General features: G+C 42.1%; 1 protein-coding gene across 5 annotated transcripts in view; it reads right to left on the reverse strand.

Moving 5' to 3' along the window:
• ATG7 (autophagy related 7) overlaps nucleotides 1-24,794 on the reverse strand; it is a 274,769-nt gene that overhangs the window by 228,285 nt on the left and 21,690 nt on the right. For 3 of the 5 annotated variants that reach the window (XM_054481308.2, XM_054481310.2, XM_063661720.1), the window contains exons 2-7: nucleotides 20,093-20,262; nucleotides 19,533-19,587; nucleotides 11,896-12,013; nucleotides 9,896-9,973; nucleotides 5,241-5,357; nucleotides 3,151-3,300 (exon numbers count right to left, since the gene is read on the reverse strand). In XM_054481308.2, coding sequence (XP_054337283.1) covers nucleotides 3,151-3,300; nucleotides 5,241-5,357; nucleotides 9,896-9,973; nucleotides 11,896-12,013; nucleotides 19,533-19,587; nucleotides 20,093-20,252 — 678 coding nt within the window. In that variant the 5' untranslated portion in view covers nucleotides 20,253-20,262. Of the gene's footprint in view, nucleotides 1-3,150; nucleotides 3,301-5,240; nucleotides 5,358-9,895; nucleotides 9,974-11,895; nucleotides 12,014-19,532; nucleotides 19,588-20,092; nucleotides 20,263-24,794 lie in introns of those variants that run through there. The other 2 variants (XM_054481312.2, XM_054481313.2) reach the window with 2 other exon arrangements.

Consider the following 24,794-nt stretch of genomic DNA (forward strand, 5'->3'; position numbering starts at 1 on the left):
TAAGTAGTTTCAACATTATCCTGAAGTCAACAGGAACCTTAGAAGGGTTTTAAGTAGAAGAGTTACATGATCAAATTTACATGTTAGAAAATGTACTTGGACAGCAGTGTGGAGGAGAGGCAGGAACATTCAGGGCCACAGGTAGGAAAGGCAGCATGAAGGCTATAAAACTGCTATGAGGCCATCACACTCTAAGGCTTCTGGTGATCTTTCCTAGAATAAGATAAGGCATAGAAGACCAACCAAAGTATCACCCGTATCAATTCTTTGAACTTATCTTCCATTACTTGAATTTCTATTAACTTTCCACAGGTCAATGTTTCATCTCCTCTAGAAGACCTTAGGTGGTGTGAGAACAAGTACAACTGTATCTCAAAATTTCTGGCCCATAAGGAGGTGTTCATCACATGTGCTGAGTAATTCCAGGCTTTCCTGAGATACTACCCTAACCAAGTGAAGGACAACGTGCCTGAATCCGACAAGCAGACAGGCAGTTAGTCTCAGGGACAGGACACTGGTGAATCCCCCAGAGCACTTCAGAGGAAACCCCAGAGATTTGTTGTCTTTCAAAATATACTGCTGTTGAAACATAAAGGAAGTGGATACATATTGAGCATCTACCATGTGCTCGGCATTTTATTCACATTATCATGTTTAATCCTCACAAAACCTTATAAGGAGGTGGCATTACCACCATTCAACAAATAAACTAATACAAAGAGAAGTTATGCAGTTTCCCCAAGGTCAAGGGAATGGTAGAAAGGCCATAGGCTTGTGGCCGGGCACAGTGGCTCACGTCTATAATCCCAGCACTTTGGGAGGCTGAGGCGGGTGGATCACAAGGTCAGGAGTTTGAGACTAGCCTGGCCAATATGGTGAAACTCCGTCTCTACTAAAAATACAAAAATTAGCTGGGCGTGATGGTGCGTGCCTGTAGTCCCAGCTGCTTGGGAGGCTGAGGCAGGAGAATCACTTGAAGCTGGGAGGCAGAGGTTGCAGTGAGCCGAGATCGTGCCACTGCACGTCAGCCTGAGCGACAGAGCAAGACTCTGCCTCAAAAACAAAAAAAAAAAAGGAAAGGGCATAGGCTTCGGAATCAGACAATGTGGTCGTGTGAGTTTGAGTCTCAAACAGAAAATGCAGATACTAATTAACTAACCACAGTTAGTAACTAACACTTGTTTCACAGACTTATCATAAAAAGATCAAGTATGTGAAAGTCCCTTTTAAATTAATTGTAAAGCACTGTTCAAACTGTTATTATTTTGGCAGAGCTGCACTTTGGGGAGGACCACTTATTTACCACATACAACCTGACCTACGGTCGCTTCCAAACACAGGCCATTTAATCCTGCCTGCTATGACAACAGGACTTCACACTAGATTGGACTTTAAATTATTAACAGTCTTATTGCTATACGAATTTAGCTGTGGTTCTGTGAAATCACCTGGGGGAAACAATTTTAATAAAAATTCAATCTTCAGTCCTCAATTTAAAAAGGGCTTCCTCTGGGCCAGGAGTGGTGGCTCATGCCTGTAATCCCAGCACTTTGGGAGGGCAAGGTGGGCAGATCACAAGGCCAGGAGATTGAGACCATCCTGGCTAACACGGTGAAACCCCGTCTCTAATAAAAATACAAAAAAAAAGGGGAGGGGGGCTTCCTCTGAAAAATAAAATGTAAATGTAGTAGATTTTAAAATGTGCTTTTAAAAAAAAAGTCATCCTAAGTTCAGGCTAAAGAATAACCAGACCGTCAGTTAAAGGCTTCCCTTTTTTCAGCTCTGATATATTCACATGGCTATGGAGATGATTCTATTTGATTTCACAACTTCATAACACTCATAAATCTTTGTTATTTTTAATTCATAGTCTCCTGTATGGCTAAGACAGCTTCCTATATATCTGATCACTTCTAAAAGACATTTACAGTACTCTTTCATTCATTCAAAAGAATTTTATTGAGGGCCTCAGACAAGTACTAGACACTATGCAGACACAAATTCATAAGACTTGGGCCCTGCCCTCTTGGAGCTTACAGTCTAATATGGCACAAAAAGAAACTTGTACAAGGTACTGGACCTGCAAATGAGGATCAGGGAATAAATGCAGTGACTTCAGATAGGGATAGATCATATATGGCCACACCATGAAAATGCTTCACAGTGGAGATAGAATTTCAATAAGACAGAGAGAATTTCTTAGGGTTTTCACAAGTAGAATATGTTTTAGGAAGATGATACAACATGAGGAAAAAGAAAGAACAAAAAAAGTTTCAGGTGTATCTGATGGGAAAGGGATGGAGATTCTGGAGAAAAATAGATAAGATTAGCTGGAGCAATGCTTTATGAGGAAAATAGTGGAAGATAAGGCAGGAAAGGCAGCTTGGAGCCAGAAGGAAGACACCATTAGGCTCTTGGTCAATGAATGATATACTAAATGTGGGTAGTTCAAGGGAGATTCTTCTATAGTAGTGTTGCACAAGATGGAAACAAGATTCTAAGTGTCCAGGAGTGTGATATGAGGGGCCTGAACTACAGGGTAGTTCTGGGAATAAAAATTAAAACACAGAGGTAAAATACATCAGGAGGGAAAATGGAAATAACTTTAGCACTAATAGAGAGTAAGGTATTGGCCGGGCACAGTGGCTCACGCCTATAATCCCAGCACTTTGGGAGGCCGAGGCAGGTCATGCATTCAAGACCAGTCTGGCCAACATAGTGAAACCCCGCCTCTACTAAAAATACAAATAATTAGCCGGGCATGGTGGTGGGCACCTATAGTCCCAGCTACTCGGGAGGCTGACCAGGAGAATCGCTTGAACCTGGGAGGCAGAGATTGCAGTGAGCCGAGATCGCGCCACTGTGCTCCAGCCCGGGCAACAGTGCGAGACTCCGTCTCAAACAAACAAAGAAAAGAAAAGAGTAAGGTATCAAAATTACTCTGAGCTGTAGTAGAGCTAGAAAAACCTAGAGGAGCTGATTCGATAACTGCAGGGGTGGGAGAAGGTAGAGATAAGGAAATGTTCTTAAACATCCTTTGAAGGCTAAGGAAATCTAAACAAGTTTGAATTTTGCAGTGGTCTCTTGTAACATGAACTTCAGATTTTTTAAAAAACTATATAATAAAATGATACTCAAAGTTTATCTGACCTTCGTCCTTTGACCTTGGAAGAAATCACTGTAGTGTTTAAGCAAGGAAACCAGCACCATGTTCTCATCATACTTGATTAAGAAGTAAGGAAGAGCTGTGACTCCTTCTGTTTGACAAAGATTATCATATGCACACTCTAGTGCTTCAATCTGAAAACAGAAAACACATCGTTATTCTCTAGAAAATTACATATCTAGTTCTGGGCTAAAAACTAACTCAAAAAAAAGGTACCTTAAAACCAGAAGACTAGAAATGACTGATCACACTCCTCTTACTCTATTACAGCAAGTGAACACAGAAATGCCTCCAAATAATACCACTTAGCTTTTATATAACACTTTCCAGGGGCATGGTGGTGTGTGTCTTAGGGGCACAAAGGGACATTTTATGGTACAACATGGTAGTTCCCTAAGCTGTCAATCAGAGTTTTAGAGCGGTAACCAAACATTCTTTCTCTCCTATGATAACCCAACATGAATCTACCCCTGATGAATTTTACCCCGAACCTTTCCATAATCTTCAACAGCTTTACTGAGACATGACTAACATACCATACAATTCACCCATTTATTACTTTTTGAGACAAGGTCTTGCTCTGTCACCCAGGCAATCACAGCTCACTGCAGCCTCGACCTCCTGGGCTCAATCAATCAATCAATCCTCCTACCTCAGCCTCCTGAGTAGCTGGGACCATAGGCACACACCACCATGCTCAGCTAACTTTTTTCTATTTTTTATAGAGATGGGGTTTCACGATATTGCCCAGGCTGGTCTTGAACTCCTGAGCTCAAGTGATATGCTCACCTCTGCATTCCAAAGTGCTGGAATTACATTAGAGTTGTGAGCCACCGGGCCTGACCCAATTCACCCATTTAAAGTACATAATGCAATGTGTTGTTTGTTTTTTTAGTATGTTCACAGGGTTATGCAACCACCACAGCAATAATAATTACAGAACATTTTTGTCCTCAATAAAAGAAACCCCATACCTGCCAGCAGTCAATCCTCATCCAAAATCCTTTTTCCCTACTTATATTTCTTCTTGGGAAATTAGTTCCACAAAACCACAACCTTGGATTTGTACGAACAACAACAATAAAAAAATGTAATCAATAATGGCTGCTCCCTGAACAGCGCCAAGAAATCTCCCTGAATGATGGCTTCAGTATTCAGGGCTTTAGTGATTGATGTGTTTCATGAATTCAAATCTTGACACATAATCTTTGCCTTAACAACAATCAGAATTCTCTAGTTTAGGGTCTCTGTTCTACCAGCCTGATTATTTTAACTGCTCTTCTGGGAACCATCTCTAATGAACTTATTATCTATCCCAAATGTCACCAACTAACTCTGCATGTACCGCTCCAGGTAGAAAAGTTCTGCAACTTGGTACGAGGGTAGGAGAATGCCTTCTGTTTTGTTTCAAAGACTCTTTCCCAGAGTATACTGCCTTATGTTTCCCCATATTGAAAATGAAGACCACATTTTGGTAAATTCTTTTGGTGTTTCAAAATATTCCTATAATTCCCCCTTACTGGTTTAGCAGTTCACCAAATACCACTGAAAACCTGGAAAATTACTGTTCACTACATCTTCAAAATGACTTTACAGACCAGGCAGGGTGGCTCATGCCTGTAATCCCAGCACTTTGGGAGGTTGAGGCAGGCAGATTGCTTGAGCCCAGGAGTTGAAGACCAGCCTGGCCAATATGGCAAAACCCCATATCTATTAAAAGACAAACATTAGCCAGGTGTGATAGGATGCCTGTAGTCCCAGGTGCTCAGGAGGCTGAGATGAGAGGATCACCTGAGCCTGAGAAGTTGAAGCTACAGTGAGCTGTGATCGTGCCACTGCACTCTAGCCTGCATAATGGGGGTGAGACCCACTCTCAAAATATATATAAATATGTATACAAAAAAATGACTTTACAAACATTTTCTAAGTAAGTCTGCTCCTAGTACCACCTTTGGAGGATTTCAGTTACCACCTCTTCATCCGGAGAAGTACCTGTTTGTCTTTGGAAAGAACTAGATAACTACTCTTGCACATTCAACCCAATTTTATGTGCATTTTGGTTATTTGTTGATACCTGTTTTAGTGAAAACCTTTGATCCAAACCCACTGGCCCCTGAATGAGAGGTAAACTCTCTGGAAGACAGAGGGCAGGATAGCAAAACCAATAGTAGAAGTGGTACTTCTTTAGATCCTAGAATAAAAAATATAAATAGGTTATTAGAATAGCACCATTAAGTTAAGGTGAAATGCATCTATTAATGTAGCTTCTCAAGGCCACTTACGATAGCAAAGCTGATGCAAACAAAGTCTGTCCAGCTTATCAAATATCCTCATCCCCAACAGAACTCATGATCGAATAAAGGACTTTTGTATTCCCAAAATAGTCTCATATATCACCACTAATAATATGATGACAAACATAATATACTTTATTGGCCACTTGCTTAAAGAAAATGTGCAATATGTAATTGATATTATCGTCATCACCCTTTAACCTACAAAACCCCCCTGGGAGGTAATTATTATTATCCCATTTTATAAACAGAAAACTGAATCTTACAAAGGGGTAAAAAACCTAAACAACAACAAAAAAGATGGCAAGGGGCAGAGAAGAGATCAGAACTCTGCTTCCAAAACTTAAGCTTTTTTCCACTGACCATACATACTTAATGTACTATCTACAGAAGCACAACTTCCAAACAGTTACCATTCTCTTCACAATCAAATAAATTACATGTTATTAAGGAAGCTGTGCTATTCACATACCTATGCATGCCTGAAATAATACAATACTGCTTTTGGAAATGGCTTAGTGGATTTAAGTCAACAACTATCAAGTCCTTGCTATGTACAAGGCAAAACATAAGACACTGACAATAAGATGAATAAACCCCAGTCCCAGACACCAGGCAACTCGCTTTGTGGACAGAGCAGAGATAAAGCGAGTACATGATTAGAGCCACGGAGAGGCTCTAAGTAGCAAGCTGGATGGGTGAATAGAAGAGGTTACATCTTCACGGGTGTATCTGACCGATCCCCCACCAGGGTAGGTGACCCAGGGGAAAGGATTTGTGAGGCTGTCTTTGACACTGTTCCCATTCACACTAATGGCTCTTGCTTCAGAATTACTACAGCTTTTGGGGCCTTAATTAAATTCATGGTAGCATTCCAGACATATGTGGGTATTTGGCAGCTTGCCTACAAGCCTGTGACCACTGAATATGAATGCAGTTCATGTAGCTAATTAATATTTCTTCTTGAATCTTGCTAAGAATTAAAATTGGATGGTTGTTAGATGACTTTTTATTGAGATATAATTTACATCCCATAAAATTCACCATGTTAAAAAGTATACAATTTAGTGGTTTCTTTTTAGTATAGTGATATGGTTGTACCATCATCACTATTAATTCCAGAATATTTTCATCCCTCCAAAAAGAAATCTCATACATATTAGCAGAGACTCCCCATTCCCCCTCCTCTCATCCCCTGGCAACCACTAATCTATTTTCTGTCTCTATGGATTTTCCTAGTCTGGACTTTTCATATAAATGAAATCATACTAGATGACTTTTAAAATGTAAATGTATATGTAATCATGTGTACAGATGAGAAAGTCTAATAATTGTAATCTCTGCAGTCTCTGATTCTGCTATTCATTGATCAACTAAGAACAAATTCCCTCTTCACAATGGCAAAATGAACTGCAAAGCTGAAATTAATGAACTGTCTAGTCCTATGAGTCCTAAAAACAGCAGAAGGAAAGCAAAAACACCTCCAGAGATTATTTTCTCTTCTTTGTACTTAAATGATTTGTCATAACCGATCTTTAGTAAAAGGTTAAACAATTCAAGATGAAGAACCTCACAAAATCTTTTCTTTTTTTTTTTTGGAGACGGAGTCTTGCTCTGTCACACAGGCTGGAGTGCAGCGGCATGATCTCGGCTCACTGCAACCTCCACCTCCCAGGTTCAAGCAATTCTCCTGCCTCAGCCTCCCAAGTAGCTGGGACTACAGGCTGCCATGCCCAGCTAATTTTTTTTTTTAATTTTAGTAGATATGGGGTTTCACTATGTTGCCCAGGCTGGTCTCAAACTCCTGAGCTCAGGCAATCCGCCTACCTCGGCCTCCCAAAGTGCTAGGATTACAGGCATGAACCACCACACCCGGCGGGACCTCACAAATTCTAAGAAACTTTATCAGGTCATCTTCAAAAGCCAAAAGGCTTGCATTCCTTAGGATTTTTTTCAGGATAGAAATGAACTCCATTAAATTAAACATAAAGTCCTTAGTGTGTGAAGATTTTAAAAAGTACATACTTACAATTTTTTTTAAGCCAGGCTAAGAATGCTCGGTAAACAAGGCAGCAAGACCAACACACATACTGACTCTAGGCAAACCTTAAAACTTTAAGTAAGAGCTAATGTTATTTTTCTCATTAAATGCAAACTGTCAGCATGTTCTACTATGAGAATTCTTGGTACAGAAAGCGTACTGACGTTCAAGTAACTAGAAATCTTTAACTAGCAATGCTTACCATTTATCCCAGTAAAGAAACTACAGGCTGCATGCGGTGGCTCACACCTGTAATCCCAGCACTTTGGGAGGCTGAGGCGGGCGGATCACGAGGTCAGGAGATCAAGACCATCCTGGCTAACATGGTGAAACCCCCTCTAATTAAATCTAATCTTTGAATTAGATTTCGCTTACAGAAAACGTGTTTCTGTCTTTAAAAAAACAAAACAAAACAAAACAAAATCAACAAGCAATTTTGTGGTCAAGCTATGCAGTGTGATCTCCTCTAATCCAGAAGCCCCTTTTCTTTATTTACATGGTATTTAAGACGGTATTTATGACAGTATTTAACAAAGTCATTAGCAACAATGAAACCACATTCCCTGAACCTGACTTTATCATGCCCTGTGTTATATAAACAATTACTGCCAGTATGATCCATACAAAAAATTAGCCGGGTGTGGTGGCGGGTGCCTGTAGTCCCAGCTACTCGGGAGGCTGAGGCAGGAGAATGGCGTGAACCTGGGAGGCAGAGCTTGCAGTGAGCCGACATCGCACCACTGCACTCCAGCCTGGGTGACAGAGCGAGACTCCGTCTCAAAAAAAAAAAAAAAAATCTACAGAATTACCCAAATGTATAGACAAATTATTAATGCCAAATTAAGCCAAGTAATCAGACAAAAAATTTAAACATTTTCCTCTCTCCTCCACTATTACACAGAAAGCATTATAACTTGTTAGAAAATGTGTTCCTTGTAGATAGCCACCCACTGGCCTTGTTTGATTGCTATCATACCCTCCTTTGCCTTGGGCAATAAATCAGAGGCCTCCCCTGCATCTAGGAATCTAGGAGGAACGGTGGGAGGTCGGGGAAGGAGAACTTGCCAGAAAAAGAAGTGGGAAAGAGGATTAATGTCCAAAGCTGATGATGCTGTGGTGAAACAGCACACTTAATACACAGCAACATTAGTGTGTTTATATGCCCGCTCCAAAGAACTTATTCTAAAGAAGTAAAATGAGCAGGAGAAAAGATCAATATGGCTAATATTATATATTTTTCAATATACCACAGTATTTTTTTTTTTGAGACAGGGTCTCACTCTGTTGTCCAGGCTGGAGTGCAGTGGTGCAATCATGGCATGCTGCAGCCTCAATCTCCCAGGCTCAGACGATCCTCCCACCTCAGCTCCCCAGTAACTGGAACCACAGGCAGGCACCACCACACCCGGCTAATTTTTGTATTTTTTGAAGTGACAAGGTGTTGCCCAGACTGGTCTCAAACTCTTGGCCAACAAGTGATCCACCTGCTTAGCCTCCCAAAGTGCTGGTATTACAAGCATGAGCTACTGTGCCCAGACTAGCATTTTTTATAATAGTGAATATTAGAAACCACCTAAATATATAACAGGAATCTATGGAACATACATTTGACAGAATGTTATATAGTCAATATAATAATAAAGGATATAAATTAGTTTTATATACACAGATATATATACACACATCTGTGTGTTGCTGTGTGTGTGCATGTGCCTGTGTGTATAACTGGTATCTGTGTGTGTGTGTGCGCACACACACGCATGCACGCATAGCTGGTATCTCTATAATCAACCCTTACCTTTTCCCTCACCAAGGCCAGGTCCTTCCATCTACATCCCACCCCTTCTTCACTGGGCAGCACATGTTACCCTAATACGATTTCCTTTTCAAGGCTGCCCTTAATGTTCATTTTAATTAGATTTTGCTTACAGAAAATGTGTTTCTGTCTTTAAAAAAACAAAAAACAAAAAAAAAATCAACAAGCAATTTTGTGGTCAAGCTATGCAGTGTGATCTCCTTTAATCCAGAAGCTCCTTTCCTTTATTTAGATGGTATTTAGGACGGTATTTAACAAAGGCGTTAGCAACAATGAAACCACATTCCCTGAACCTGACTTTATCATGCCCTGTGTTATATAAACTATGCAATTACTGCCAGTATGATCCATACGGATGCATTACTGCCAGTATGATCCATAGGGGTGAATTAAGTTAGCACTGGTAATAGGTGCCAGCACTAACTGGCCACTAATCAAATGAGCGTTTCGTTAACAGCTATTATTTAAATAACAGAAGGTAGTAGCTTTGGAGAGAAGAGCAGACTGTTCTACTGGTACACTGGGCTAAGCCAGGGGATTTCACCAACCTCAGTGCAACCGAGGGCCCATTTACTTACTGCAAATGTCAAGAGGAGGAACTTGTTGAGGAGTACAGGGTTTTCAAGAGCAGCGCCTGATTTTATGGATTCCCATATCTGCCAGAAGAAGAAAAGCGTCAAGGCAGGTTACCAGGCATCTCTGAGTTTCTCACTCTCAGGTGAAGTGTGGAGCTGAAAAGCACCAGGCTCTTCTTTCCTACAGGCCCAGCACCACTTACCCCAAACAATGAAGTGGGTTGTTACCTCACTCTGCCCACTTCACACTGCCTCTCTCCCAGCCACACTCCCTTCAACATCTAAGCCAAGTGAGGGAGCCCAGGTGCCTCCTCTCAGCAGATCTCGGCACAGAGGGGGCAACCAGGCCATTTTCATGCCTTCACAATCTCCTTCAGCAAATATTTACTTATTGTCTACTATATACCGGGCATATCAGGGTTACAGAAATAAAAGACACAGTCAGTCCCTACCCTCAAGACACTCGCAGTCTAGAAACAGACCGGCGTAAATGTATAACTTCACCACCATGTAGGATTTGCTGTCACAGAAGTAGGTAGAATTTACGGGAGGAATTCTCTGCAGACTCTGCTGGGGAACTGGGAGGGTAAAGAGCCTGGGAGGGGCTCTCAAAGGAAATGCTGTGAAATACACATAGGAGTTTCCTAAAGCCTTATTTGAGATTATCTTGCCATGAGAGATGAAGAAAGAACGAACTTCAAATTTATGTATACTCAGCAAGTACTGAGACTAGGAGCAAACGCTGGTGCTGGTCAGCAGCTGTGGATCACAAGATGTTTTTGTAGCTAAGATTCGTAGCTAAACTTGGTGTTACTAAGCAAGACAAAACAGTTGCACTAATAGGAATCATTCCCTAAGTATGGGTGGAAGAGGGAAATAAGTAAGCAGAAGTAAGTTCCTGCTACTGACATACTGGCCTTGGAGGAGCTGGACCACTGAAGAGAGGCCCCCAGTTTCTGGTAAGCCAAGGGGGCATGGGGCAGGAGCTGCCAGGAGAATTCTGGGCCCCAGTTGAGGGGTGGGATGTTCCTGTGGGGGGGAACCTGCTTTTTTCCAAGATGATTAAGGCCTGACCCAACTCTTTGGAGACTCCCTTTTAAATGTGCAGCCAAAGCAGGAGGCCCAGGAGCAGTCAAGCCATAGGTCAAGAAAAACGACCATCCTCTCCTGAGTCACAGCTGCGTCCATCCCGAGGGATGTGAGGGAAGCCTGCCTCAGGACCTGACCACTGCACCCACACCAACAAGATTCATGTCGTGATAAAGACTGGTATAAAGACTCCTCGATTACAGCGGTTAGACAGGATTGGGATAAACTGCCCCCATCTCCCATTTTAATTCCTCTCACTGACTCCAATGTAAAGAAGCAAAGGAAAGACATTCCAGGCAGAGAGGATATTGTATTCCCAAGGAGAGAGGACAGAACAGAAAGTAGGTGGAGGGAATTACATGTGATTTGCTATGACAGACTCAGAGAATGCAAGGGCAAGAGTAGAGAGGTCAGAAAGGAAAAGAGGAAAACAGGGCCAGGACACAGAGGCCTTGAAAATCAGATGCAATAGATTAGATAAGTGAAGAGACTGGAGAGACTACATGATAATCTCCTCTACCGCCATGGTGCACAGGATTGCCAAGCCTCTCCAAGGCACAATAAACAGAGTGCCCAGAGGCATTCAGCCACAGGAACACAACTCTCAGAGGTCTGGCTGCTTCAAAATGCTGGCTGGAGATGAGCAGCAAACTGATTACTTAATCTCTGCCCTGCCATGTTATTTCCAGCCTATCCCAGGTGAGAGCCTGGATGGACTCTCCCTGACCTTCCCACCAATACAGAAGGAGACAGCTGGGAGTACTCTCTCTGGAGAAATATACCAAAGCCCACAAGTGTCTTTAAGTTCCCTTCATATGCCAGTTTCTGCAGCAGACCCACGTGCCTGATCACAAACACTGCACCTGCCAGGACCACAGGAAATATGACACATACATCACGTTTTCCCAGCTAACCTCATTTGCTGCTTGTTCCAAAAGGAGCTTCTTATCTGCAGTCTTGAAAGACTCGAGTGTGTTGGTGTTATACAGTGTTCCAACAGCTGGGCAGCAACGGGCTGGGGTGGGAGCACTCCTAGATACAGGAGAAACACAGTTAGCCAGGCACAGCTGGGACTCAGCCAGGGAGAGACAAGTTAACCACCACCGTAGTGGGATAAAAAGGGTATTGCTCTGTAGGGCAAACAGAAGATTAACTGTATGTTTTCTTGGAAAAAGATGAATATCATCACTCAAGAACTAAAAAACAGGCACCATTCCCCCCCAAAAGCCTATATATTCCCTATACTCTAACCTATCAGGATGCTGTTCTTCTACTGTCCCCCAAAGAGAAGTTCATTTCCTATTTGTTCTTCTTTCCCATCTTTAACCTGAGGGAAATATTGTTTGTTGAGCTGTGCACAGTTTGAATTCTCATAACAGCTCTTTCCCCCCATTTAAAGGTTTAAGCAACTTGCCTAAGGTCACATAATAATAGGCAGAGCTTGAATCTAAAACCAGAATTAGCTGAGTCCAAGGTACCGTGCTGTGCCTACGCCACCTCTCAGACCCTCCCAGGCTTCAAGGTCCTGCCCCAATCAATCTCTCCTCTTCCGGAAAGCTATCTCCACTTTCTCTGCTAAGAGTTGGCACATAAAACTCAGCATAATATTTTCGAGCATTTTCAAGAACTACAGTCATACCCACCCAGCTGGAGGACAGTAAGCTCCTTGAGGATAGAAAGTACGTGTTCTCCTGACTGCCCCACAACCTAGCCCACCCCAAACGGGGCTCTGCATAAAACTGCTGCTGGGCAAGCCCCTGATGGTTGTCTGAGTCTCACAGACAAAATGTCTCACACCTGGGCTACCTGTCAATCTGTCGTGCCACCAGGTTTACAAAACACTCTACATTACCCCCAAAGGCCTCACAGTCCTCAGAGTAAGCAAAGTCAGGAGAAGAGAAGAGGAGTTGATTCTGAATACGAATTCAGATGTGGACAAATCTGGTCTCTTCTCTGAAATGATTAACTTGCATTTCAGAGTTTACAGATGTTAAATGAAAATATTCATTTCATTAGTAGCCTACTAATGTTGTCACAGCTAATGCAGACAGAATGCCTTCTTACTGATTGCACTGATGACAGCTGCATAGTTTAGAATAACCTATGTCTTTTCATTTAAAGTCCATGTAAAATTGGGTTTATGGGGCTGAAGGAGTAGAAATCTAAACCTAGAACAGGTATGAAGGGGTGCAATGAATGACATGGCTCTGTCAAATGCCGTCTATCAGGCTCAAACGCCAAGTCCTCAGGGAGAGCTAGCTTTCAATGGCCAGAACCTTCTCTTGGGAGGTATGAGTCAGCAAATCACAAGTTGTTTGTCACCATGCTCATCCAATAAAAGAATATTTTTCATCCAGGTGAGATGAGGACATCCAAGCTGGTCTTGAAGAGAGAGAAATCACAAAGGGAAAAGATTAAGCCCAGAGGGAAGGCAAAGAAAGCAGAGCAGTTGGTAAACTAGGCCTTCTACATTCAGACTTGGCTTCATGCAATTACTGCTGAAACAGGATGTGGAAACAGAAGGAAGGATGCTATGATCTAATTTGGACACAAGCACAGAGGAGGAAGGTACCCTTCTTCCCAAACTTCCCAGGTGTGTGAGATCCATACCAAAGCCTCACTCTGTGAAAGGAGAAGACTGCATACCAAGAACTCAAGCAACTGCAAGATAGCTAGGCTCTTAGGAGCATCAGCACTTATGCAAGTTAATTAGCCAGGACAATCGGAAGCTTCGAAGGAGAAGCATCTTTCATGACTAAAGTTCCACCATGGGAGGTGGCAGGAAAATGAATTTAAAAAGTGATAATGAGAGGGAAGGAGCCTGAGACTTGGAGACAGAATTTAGTTCAAATCTTGGTTCTGACACTTACTAGTTTAGTTTCCTATGGTTCCACTTACATGAAATATGCAGAATAGGCAAATCCTCAGAGACAGAAAGTAGAGTTATGGTTGGCTAGGGCTGGTGAGTATGGAGGAGGGGGGATGGGGAGTAATTGCTAAAGGTGTCTTTTTTGGGAGATGGGAATGTTCTGGAATTAATAGGAATGGCAGCACAACTCTATGAATCTACTAAAAACCACTGAATTGTACCCCTTTAAACTAAGGGGTGAATTTTATGGTATGTGAATTATATCTCAACATAGCTGCTAAAAAGAATCTGAATTAGAAATTTTCTCCACATACTAAGGCCAACAGCGAACTTGCAATAATGCATATACTAACCTAGTAAAAATGGATCTCACAAAGGCCGGAAGACTGGACCTGCTTTGGGGACATTACAGCTAGACACTTGGCCTTCACTTCACTCAGTCTTACAGTGATGACTCAGGAAAGTGCTGGGGCTGTGTTGCACCAGTCATTTACACTTGGCCAACAGGCAGGCAGGTGGTCAGAACGGAATAAATCCTCTGGAAGAGCACCTGTGCTCTTCATACCTGGAGGAATCTACTTTGCACACAGCTTCACATGCCCACAGGGAACGTTGGGAACCCAGAAAGTCACAGTCAGTTGGGGGTCATGCTTCTTTGTCATCTCCTGACTTCCCTAGCAATTGCAGAGTTTCTGTTTGTAACATCCTCTAACACAGTCCACTGGTGTCTTTCCATCAACCACACCACATATCATTTTGACAGCCATGTGCTTAGACCGCTTGTAATTCAATTAGGCAGTTATTGAGCAAATAGTACACCCCAGATCTGTGCTGGGTGCTGGTGATACAACAGAGAATAAGAAAGACACAGCCTCTGCCCCACACATATGAGTGTGCGTAAGACTCCTACTTCCTTCACTACCTTTTCAGTTCTTTGAGGGCAAGAATTATGCCTCCTATTTCTCTAATTAGGTCCAACTTGAGGCAAAGAAAAGAAAAATATTTTTTTCTTTTTGAGATGGAGTCTCACTCTGTCTCCCAGGCTGGTGTGCAGTCGTGCGATCTCGGCTCACTGAAAGCTCCGCCTCCCAGGTTCATGCCTTTCTCCTGCCTCAGCCTCCCGAGTAGCTGGGACTACAGGCGCCTGCCACCATGGCGGGCTAATTTTTTTTTTTTTTTTTTTTTTTTTGTATTTTTAGTAGAGAAGGGGTTTCACCGTGTTAACCAGGATGGTCTCAATCCCTGACCTCGTGATCCGCCCGCCTCGGCCTCCCAAAGTGCTGGGATTACAGGCGTGAGCCACCGCGCCCGGCAGAAAAGAAAATTTCTTATGAATAAAGACAAATATTCCTCAAGGGAAAGAAACCCACAGAAATGTTCTTCATTCAAATGTTGATCATTTAAAGCCCAGAGAAAAGAAAATTCTTTTTTTTTTTTTTTAGAGACGGAGTCTCACTCTGTCGCCCAGGCCAGAGTGCAGTGGCGGGATCTCGGCTCACTGCAAGCTCCGCCTCCCGGGTTCACGCCATTCTCCTGCCTCAGCCTCTCAAGCAGCTGGGACTACAGGAGCCCACCACCACACCCGGCTAATTTTTTGTATTTTTAGTAGAGACGGGGTTTCACCGTGTTAGCCAGGATGGTCTTGATCTCCTGACCTCGTGATCCGCCTGCCTCGGCCTCCCAAAGTGCTGGGATTGCAGGCGTGAGCCACCGCGCCCAGCGGAAAATTTCTTTTTTTTTATCAGCTTCACATAGGTACAGAGACTGTCAATCAAAATCCATTTTCCTCCTTGTCAACAGAAACAGAAAGCACACATAACGTTTTAGCTGGGTTCCACGCTTCCCAGTCTTCTTTGCAAGACAAGTGAGGCCACGAGTTCTCCTCAGTAGAATCTGAGTGGAGTGATGCATGTCCCTTCTCGCCAGGGCCTTTAAGAGACTAGGTGTGTCTCTTCCACCTATTTGCACCTTAGCTGTCTTTCCTCATTAATCTGTTGTTACCTGAAAGTGACAACTGTCTTAATCAGCACACAAATGCAAAGTCCTCAGGGACAAGGGCGCCACAACATGGAAGAAGACTGGACCAGCAGCCCTGGGCTATTTGATGAGCAAGAAATGAACTTCTTTGTGTTTGGGCCCCTACATTTTTGGGTCTGATTCAGCAGGATACCCTAACTCAAGACAGCATACTCCAGTTTAAGACAGTTGGTGCCTGATAAAATACTACTTGACTGACAATTCGTCTAATACAATTCAGAGAACAGGATCCTTGTGCAGAGATCCATAAGACTACCGGGGGCACAGAGTAGAAGAGACTTATCCAGTGCTATGCAAAGCTAAGATACTCTTGACATCTACAAGTGAGTACTGGGATTGTTAGCTATTCAACTGTATGTCATTCCTGTCTGTATGCCCAGCACCTAGCACATTCTATTATCAAGACACAGAGGAAGCAATCAATAAGTTTTCCTGAAATAATGATTACCTCTCCATGCTTATTACAGCACTGAGCACACTATAATGCAAATATTTGCCTTCTACTTCTCTCTCTCATACAGTAGAGGAGCTCTGGAGAACATATTTCATAAGTCTTTGTATTCCTAACACTCACACATCTGCACATTGTAGATATTCCTTCTTTGATAAATAAATTCATAAAGACTTTCTCTACCAACCCATGCAGATATACAGCAATCAAAACAAAAATGGCGTAATAATAAAGGAAATAATTTGGAATAAAGAAATCAGGCCTTCTGAGAAGTCCCAAGCACTTTCATTAAACTTCCCAGCCATCCTAATAGGGATTCAGATAGTGACAGACTTTTAAAACTGGAAAGAACATTAGAAAGCAAGAACCCATTTTAAAGATGAGGAAACAAAAGCTGAGAAAACTAAAAGGGCTTACTGAAGTAGCACAGTTAATTAGCCATAGATTCCAAATCTTCAAACTTTGAATCCAGGACTATTTTCACACAATGGGGACCACATCTTATTTCTGCTCACCTCCCACTGTCTACCACAGTGCCTCACACACTGAGGGTATTCAATGGTTAAAGAAAAAATATGATGAGTGAAAATGAGCAATTTGTGTGAAAGTCATAGCTGCAGGATCACAGATTTTCTTATCTCCTTCAACCAAAATTTTTAGATTAATTAAGTTTAAGATGCTCACATTTTGTAGTAAGTTCAAACCTAACTTCCGTGAACTGCGTTTTTCTAATTAATTATTCTAAAGAATAAAATTATTAAAACCTTATAAAACAAACAGTCCAGTAGAGGGATAAGGATAGGAGTGAGGTTAGTCTGAGGTAAATATGAGGCTCTCCAGATTACACAAAACAGACTGTTTATGCTCCCCCGTACCATCTTCAGACAATTTAATGCTTGTACATTTCCAGTATTTTCCTCGTTATATCTTACTGGCTCCAAAATAAGTTAGTTTGCCAAAACAAGAGAGAGATTATTAGGATTTTATTTCTTTTGACAGGTAACCACAAAGAGTTTACGATGGAGCAAGAAAGCTCTGAAGGGAACAAGAAACACCAACACATACATTTTTAAAGATACAAATACTAACATCATTGTGGATGTACATCGTGCTTTCAAATTTTCCAACTGGATTGAGATAAACGGAAAAAAAGTATTGATTTTCTGAGATTAAAAAAATTCTAGGGACACTTTATTTTAAATATCCTAATAGTTGACCATTGCCACTTTCAAAAGCCAGAAAGACCTTATAAAAACTTCTTCACCTTCCTAAAATTCCCCATCTTGCTACTGCTGAGGTACAATAAAGCAGAAAAAACACTGTAGCCTTTTTCAATTCTCAATAATCCTAAAGGCCCTCATCATGGTTTCAGCTCCACCCTTTCTCAAACTGAATTCTTAAGGACCACAATGACTTAATCAACAAACACGATGGCCCTCGCATTGACCTCTGTGCTTCTGACACTGTTAGTTTCTCTTTCCCTCCGGAAAGCATTGCCTTCTTTGGTTTCTGTAACACTTTTCTGGTTTTCCTCTGACAATCCCTGTGTCCTTCGCTAGTTCTGTATCATCTTTCACCTCCCTAATTACAACCATTCACCGCTTGCGCCTTTTGTTCTTATACTATACAGATGCTCCTCGACTTACCATGTCCTGATAAACTCATCATAAATTGAAAAAAAATCATAAATCAAAGCTGTATTTAATACGTCTAACCTGCCAGACATAGCTTAGTCTAGCCTCCCTTAAACGTACCCAGAACACTTAACATTAGCCTAGAGTTGGGCAAAATCATCTTAACACAAAGCCTGTTCCGTAATAAAGTGTTGGATATCTCAGGTAATTTATTGAATACTGTACTGAAAGTGAAAAACAGAATGGCTGTATGAGTCCACAAAGTATAATTTCCACTGAATATGTATCGCTTTCTCACCATCATAAAGTCAAAAAGTCATTAAACCACCATAAGTTGGAGACTATCTTTATTCTCTTTCTCCACTACCTGGATGTCTCCCAAATCTAGTCTGATCCTCTCTCCCCGACTCCAGTTCCTCCTGGACATTTCTAGTAGACACTGTCATCTCAAACTCAACATATTCTAAACCAAACTTGTCTCCTCCTAAATTTGTATCCCCCTCCTGGTTTCTCTATTTCTGTAGAAGATAGCAAAATCCCTGTAGCTACTCATACTGGGTTTCAGAAATACATTTATAAATACATTTTTTTCTCTCGCCCCTGCTTTCTAAATTGTGCTAGGTGTGACCCTGGGCAAGCCATTTTTACCTTTTGTCCCATGGTTTCCTCATCTGAAAAAAGAGAGAAAAATCACACCTGGCGAGTCTGAAAGAACAGATGTTTATGAAAATGCCTAATTAAGTGATCAATAAATGTGTCTCTTGGCTGGGTGTGGTGGCTCGATCCTGTAATCCCAGCACTGTGGGAGGCCAAGGCAGGTGGATCACTTGAAGTCAGGAGTTCAAGATCTGCCTGGCAAATATGGTGAAACACTGTCTCTACCAAAAAAAATACAAAAATTAGCCAGGCATGATGGCGTGAGCTTGTAGTCCCAGCTACTTGGGAGGCTAAGGCACGAGAATAGCTTGAACTCAGGAGGCAGAGGTTGCAGTGGGCTGAGATTGTTACTACTGCACTCCAGCCTGGGTGACAGAGTGAGACCCTGTCTCAAAAAAAAAAAAGTGTGTCTCTTCTCTCCAGCAACTCCCCACAGCTCCCAAGCAGATTAAAAAAAATCCTTCAAGGATATATCTATCATATTCCTTTGTATAGCACTATAATGCCTTGCACAGTGGCTTGTATACAGAAGTAGCCTAATAAACATTCATTGATCAATGCCCATGGACTAAAGGAGTGAATCGAGAGCGGTATCAAGAAAAGATCACAAAATATTAACTACAATTAAAATCAAGAGGGATATTATCTATGTCTCAATCAATCTAGATGGCACCTGGCACCTAATTGGCTCTGATAAATAGGTGGTGAAAAATGAACCAGACAGACCTAAGTATCTAGCACTCATCTCTATGGGAGGTATAAGAGAATCATGAGGGGGGCTGACTCTGCTCACCGGGAACTTCCCTAGTCCTCCTGTGGTCCACCTATGAGGGAGGTAAGCATGCTTATTCCTTGCCAAAAGTAGTACTCTTTACTTCAGATTTTGAACAAATAAATACTCACATGTCAAAAGCACTGAACTCCAATGTTAAGCGAGCTGGCAGCCCAGCAGAGTCACCTGGACAGAAGCATTATGACATTTTCAATGACAAGTCAGAAATAGCAGCGTTCATAACAAAAATGCTTATGAATAGTTTTCTTCTCTTTGTTGAGCCCAAGGCGCCCCATCCAATTTCTGATTATCTATGCTACATAGATAATATATCTATGGATAGATAATGGCAGAATGTGACAGAGCTCTTGTGAATATGAGACATTTGCCAAGAATGTAAAAAAGATTCAATGGAAAAAATATTTCCAATCTCTTCCCACAGCAATGCTAAGTAATGGGTATTATTTGGATTAATAATTTGAGTTTCACTACTCTCTCTCTTTTTCCCCACAACAAGAGAAAATAAATGAAAATGAACTGGGATCAAAAAGTCAGAAAGTAAAATAGAAACTAGTGAAGAGCACTGATTATAAAAGACAAGGCTGTCTCTTTCTAAAGGAAAGCTGACACTATACTGGAGGACAGAGAGGATAACAGAAGATGTTGGAAAATGAAATTTACAATCACCTACCATTGTAGTAATAACCCTTAATGTCCTTGGGAGCTTCATCCAGCCGATACTCGTTCAGCTTCTTCTGGGTCAACTCATGCCAGAACCCAACATCCAAGGCACTGCTAAAGGGGGCAAACTGCAGTTTAGAGAGTCCAGGATCCCCCGTAGCTGACGCCATTATTTCTTGCCTATTAAAAAACAAAACAGAACACAGCAAAATAACATATCCATGCAAAACCTAGTGAGAAAGAACATTTGTAATGAAGTTTAATTCAAACAAACAAAAAGTAACGAGATGTTTACAGGCTACCTTGAAACACAACTTCTTTTTGGATTGTGGTAAGAAACACATAACATATACTTTACCATCTTGATTATTTTGAGGTATACAGTTAGGTGGTATTAAGTATAATCACAATGTTGTGAAACAGATCTCCAGAACTTTTTCATCTTGCAAAACTGGAACTCTATACTCTTTAAACAATAACTCCCCATTTCCTTTCCCCTAGGACCTTGCACCCACCATTCTACTTTCTGTCTATACAGGTTTGACTACTTCATGTAAATGGCATCATACAGTATTTGTGTTTTTGTGACTGGCTTATTTCACTTAAGACACAACTTTGAAAACCATCCTAATTGGCCTGTGTTGTCAAGCTGATTCTCCTCATGACACAGTGATTTTTTTTTTTTAATTGAGATGGAGTCTCGCTCTGTTGCACTGGAGTGCAGTGGCACAATCTCGGCTCGCTATAACCTCTGCCTCCCGGGTTCAAGCAATTCTTCTGCCTCAGCCTCCCAAGTAGCTGGGACTACAGGCGCGTGCCGCCACGCCCAGCTAATTTTTTGTATTTTTGGTAGAGACAGGGTTTCACCAATGACACAGTGATTTTTCTAAGTAACCTTTGTGGCCTTAATGTTTATGCTTCTTCCTTCCTTGAGTCAGTCTGACTGATGCACTACTGTTATTCCTTCTTTGACACAGACACTGTCTCAGAAGTTTTTGCCATCTTGTGTGGTCCTGGAGAACTCTGCAAGTACAAAATCCTAAATCCAGCCACTCAGAAATGCAACAACCCAAACTGTCAGAATTCTGTCTGTCTGAGAGCAGTGCTTTAACACCTCTAGCTGAAGCAGATAATGAGGATACATTTCTCCCCACCTCCCACAGTGCCTAAATTTCTTTGAAATCTCATATTTTATCTTTTCAATGCATGGAAATTTTGTATTTTGTGCCATGATATATATTTTATTATTTCATTTCCCCCTCAAATCATCTAATAAATTTGACCTTCCTGGCAATCATGCATACATATACTGTAACTTTCTACAATCCCTCCACACTCTCAGGGGTAACATACCCCAGTTTGAGAAGAACAATACTAAAGAAATCTGGCAGCTCCAAAAAGCAAATTGATGGGGTCCCTTCACTTTCCATTCTGTCCAATTACCCCACAACCAGACATACAAGTATTTCTACAGCAGAACATATGAACAGTCACTGTAAATGGGATACATTTACAGGGTCACGCTCTGCTGCCCAGGCTGCAGTACAGTGGCACAATCTCAGCTCACTGCAACCTCAGCCTCCCAAGCTCAAGCAATCCTCCCACCTCAGCCTCCCGAGTGGCTGAGACTACAGGCATGGGCTACCATGACTGGCTAATCTTTCTGTATTTTCAGTAGTAGAGACCAGATCTTGTCATGTCGCCCAGGCTGGTCTCGAGCTCTTGGATTTGTGATCCTTCCACCCTGGCTTCCCAAAGTGCTGCGATTACAGGCATGAGCCACTGCACCTGGCCAAATGGGATATATTTTTTAAAAACAGCTCATATCTACTCAGGGAGGTTTTGCTTGAGTTTTGTGCCAAGACTATTAAAAAGCTTTCAGTTTTCCAAACTTGTTGGATTTAGAATTAGAGATAAGGAGCTTTGGATTGATAGAAACTATATAATGAAATACAAAGTTAGTGCTCCTACATAAAAGGTATTCAAATCAAGAAGAATGGGATGAATGTGGGGCAGAGCCCTGGGAAAGACACCATGAAGCAGATGGGCACTGAGTGATGTTGAAAAGGATGGATAAGGGGTGGGAAGATGGGTGGAGGGCAGAAGGAACAAGAAGAGCAGAGGAATACTCATGCCAGAAATAGGGACACGTGAAACCAGCTGTCCTCATGTGAAGGGTTTGTGCTGTGCAGGAGCAGCACACACAGAGCTGAGCAGGTGACATGGGTGAACACCTATGGAGAAGCCTCAAGTGTGAGGCTAACGAATTTCGGAGGCGGAAGCCAGTGGTAGTCCTGCATGGTGAATATGATTCTGCAGTGGGTAAAGGGCTTTGAAGGAGGCAGGCAGGGAAATCAGCTAAGAGCCCAAAAATTTATGAAGACCTGGATTAGAGCAGAGGAGTAAAACTGAAAAGGAGGGGACCCTTGTTGGGGCTGATTTAAAATAAAAGGTGACCTAACTTGGTATCTTGGTGGACTCAATAAATGAAAAGAGAGAATAAAGCTCTTGGGGTGTCAAGCCACAAATGGCTAGGAGAATGGCAGCTTGAGTGAAAGAGAAGACCTTGAGAGGCAAAGCAAGTTTCAGAAGAGTAATAATGAAAGACATTTTCAGCTATGGACAACAGCAGGGCAAAGATAAGCCAAGGAAACTGGACATGGATATTGAGAGAACAGCTAACACAGGTGACAATGATCAGTTCTTAGAAGTTACTCAGAGAAAGAAAAGCCCCACAAAGTCCTAGAGAACGTCCACAGTTAAGGAGTAAAAAGAAACAGAACCAGTAGGCCAGGCGCGGTGGCTCATGCCTGTAATCCCAGCACTTTGGGAGGCCAAGGCAGGTGGATCACCTAAGGTCAGGAGTTCGAGACCAGCCTGACCAAAATGGTGAAACCCCGTCTCTACTAAAAATACAAAATTAGCTGGGTGTGCTGGCACATGCCTGTAATCCCAGCTACTTGGGAGGCTGAGGCAGGAGAACTGCTTGAACCCAAGAGACAGAGGTTGCAGTGAGCCGAGATTGTACCCTTGCACTCCAGCCTGGGCAACAAGAGCAAAACTCCATCTCAAAAAAAAAAAAAAAAAAAAGAAAGAAAAAGAAAAGAAAGAAATAGAACCAGTAAAACAAAGAAAGCTGTAGTTGGAACACCAGGACATTACATATATCTACCAACTCTAAGCAGTAAAAAACTTTGAGAAGAGTAATGATGGACACTAGGAATCAAAGAAAATGACTGGTCAATGCCATTGTATTTAATGTTTAAAAGGAGTGTGGTGGTGGCTTTCTAAAATGCAATTTCATTGTGGATTGCTTAAAAGAGAACAAGCTATAAAGGCAGAATCACCAGAGGGGAGTAACTGACTGTGTCCCTAGCAAGTTCCAGGGGGGCAGGTTAGTTTGCCATTGGATTCCTAGTGGGTGGTTTGTTGTTATTTTTCAACAGGATGAATATGCTTTCCACATTTAAAAAGATGTTTTGGCAACAGAAATCCAATTTTGAATGAATGAAAGACTCACAACGAGGGCTTAAAAAAACTGAAAAGCAAACAGAAGGAATGAGGTGGGAATTATAATAAATATTTTTCTATATAACTGATAAGCTTCATTGATCACAAAAGACAACAAAATTCTCCACTGCCTCGGTATGGCTTGCAGCATCACGTCCCAGATAGTGCCTGACCAAGCGTTTTCAAACATTCACCATCTTGAGCACATATTTATTTATTTATTTTTTTTTTTTTTCTTTGAGACAGAGTCTTGCTCTGTTGCCCAGGCTGGAGTGCAGTGGCACGATCTCAGCTCACTGCAACCTCCGCCTCCCGGGTTCAAGCGATTCTCCTGCCTAAGCCTCCTGCGTAGCTGGGACTACAGGTGTGCACCACCATGCCCGGCTAATGTTTGTTTTTTAGTAGAGATGTGGTTTCACTGTGTTGGCCAGGCTGGTCTCGAACTCCTGACCATGTGATCTGCCCGCCCAGGCCTCCTAAAGTGCTGGGATTACAAGTGTGAGCCACTGCTCCCGGCCTTTGAGCACTTATTAAAAAATGAGGATGCCTGGGTCTCACTCCCACTTCCTGTGGAGGAAAGAAGATTCAATAAGAGAAGGGATAGTGATGGAGGCCAGGAGTCTGGAGTTTGCCTAGCGCCTCAGGTAATGCTGCTGTAGGTTTGGTGCTATCTTGATGCTTACAGGTCACTGGCACTTATTATTGGAGGCCCCACCTCAAAATCACCTCAAATGTATTTGAATGCACCCTCAACTCCTATTAAATATTTTTTGGCTTTTAATTGTTTGAAAGAATTTTTATAATTTTGCCCAATGGAAAACAGGTGATTTGGCCAGGCTCAGTGGCTCACACCTGTAATCCTAGTACTTCGGGAGGCCAAAGTGGGGGATCGCCTGAGGTCAGGAGTTCAGGACCAGCCTAGCCAATATGGTGAAACCCCCATCTCCACTAAAAATTAAAAAAATTAGCCGGGTGTAGTGGAGTGCACCTGTAATCCCAGCTACTTAGGAGGCTGAGGCACGAGAATCTCTTGAACCTGGGAGGCAGAGGTTGCAGTTGCACTCTAGCCTGGGCAACAAGAGCAAAACTCCATTTCAAAATAAAATAAAATAAAATAAAAAGAAAACAGGTGATTTGAGAATTTGAGGCACACATGTGTAGAAACACTCCCACAGCCTCCTGTTGTTTCCTGGGCCTCTAAT

The sequence above is a fragment of the Pongo pygmaeus genome, chromosome 2, assembly GCF_028885625.2.
Source record: "Pongo pygmaeus isolate AG05252 chromosome 2, NHGRI_mPonPyg2-v2.0_pri, whole genome shotgun sequence".
NCBI classification, from domain to species: Eukaryota; Metazoa; Chordata; class Mammalia; order Primates; family Hominidae; genus Pongo; species Pongo pygmaeus.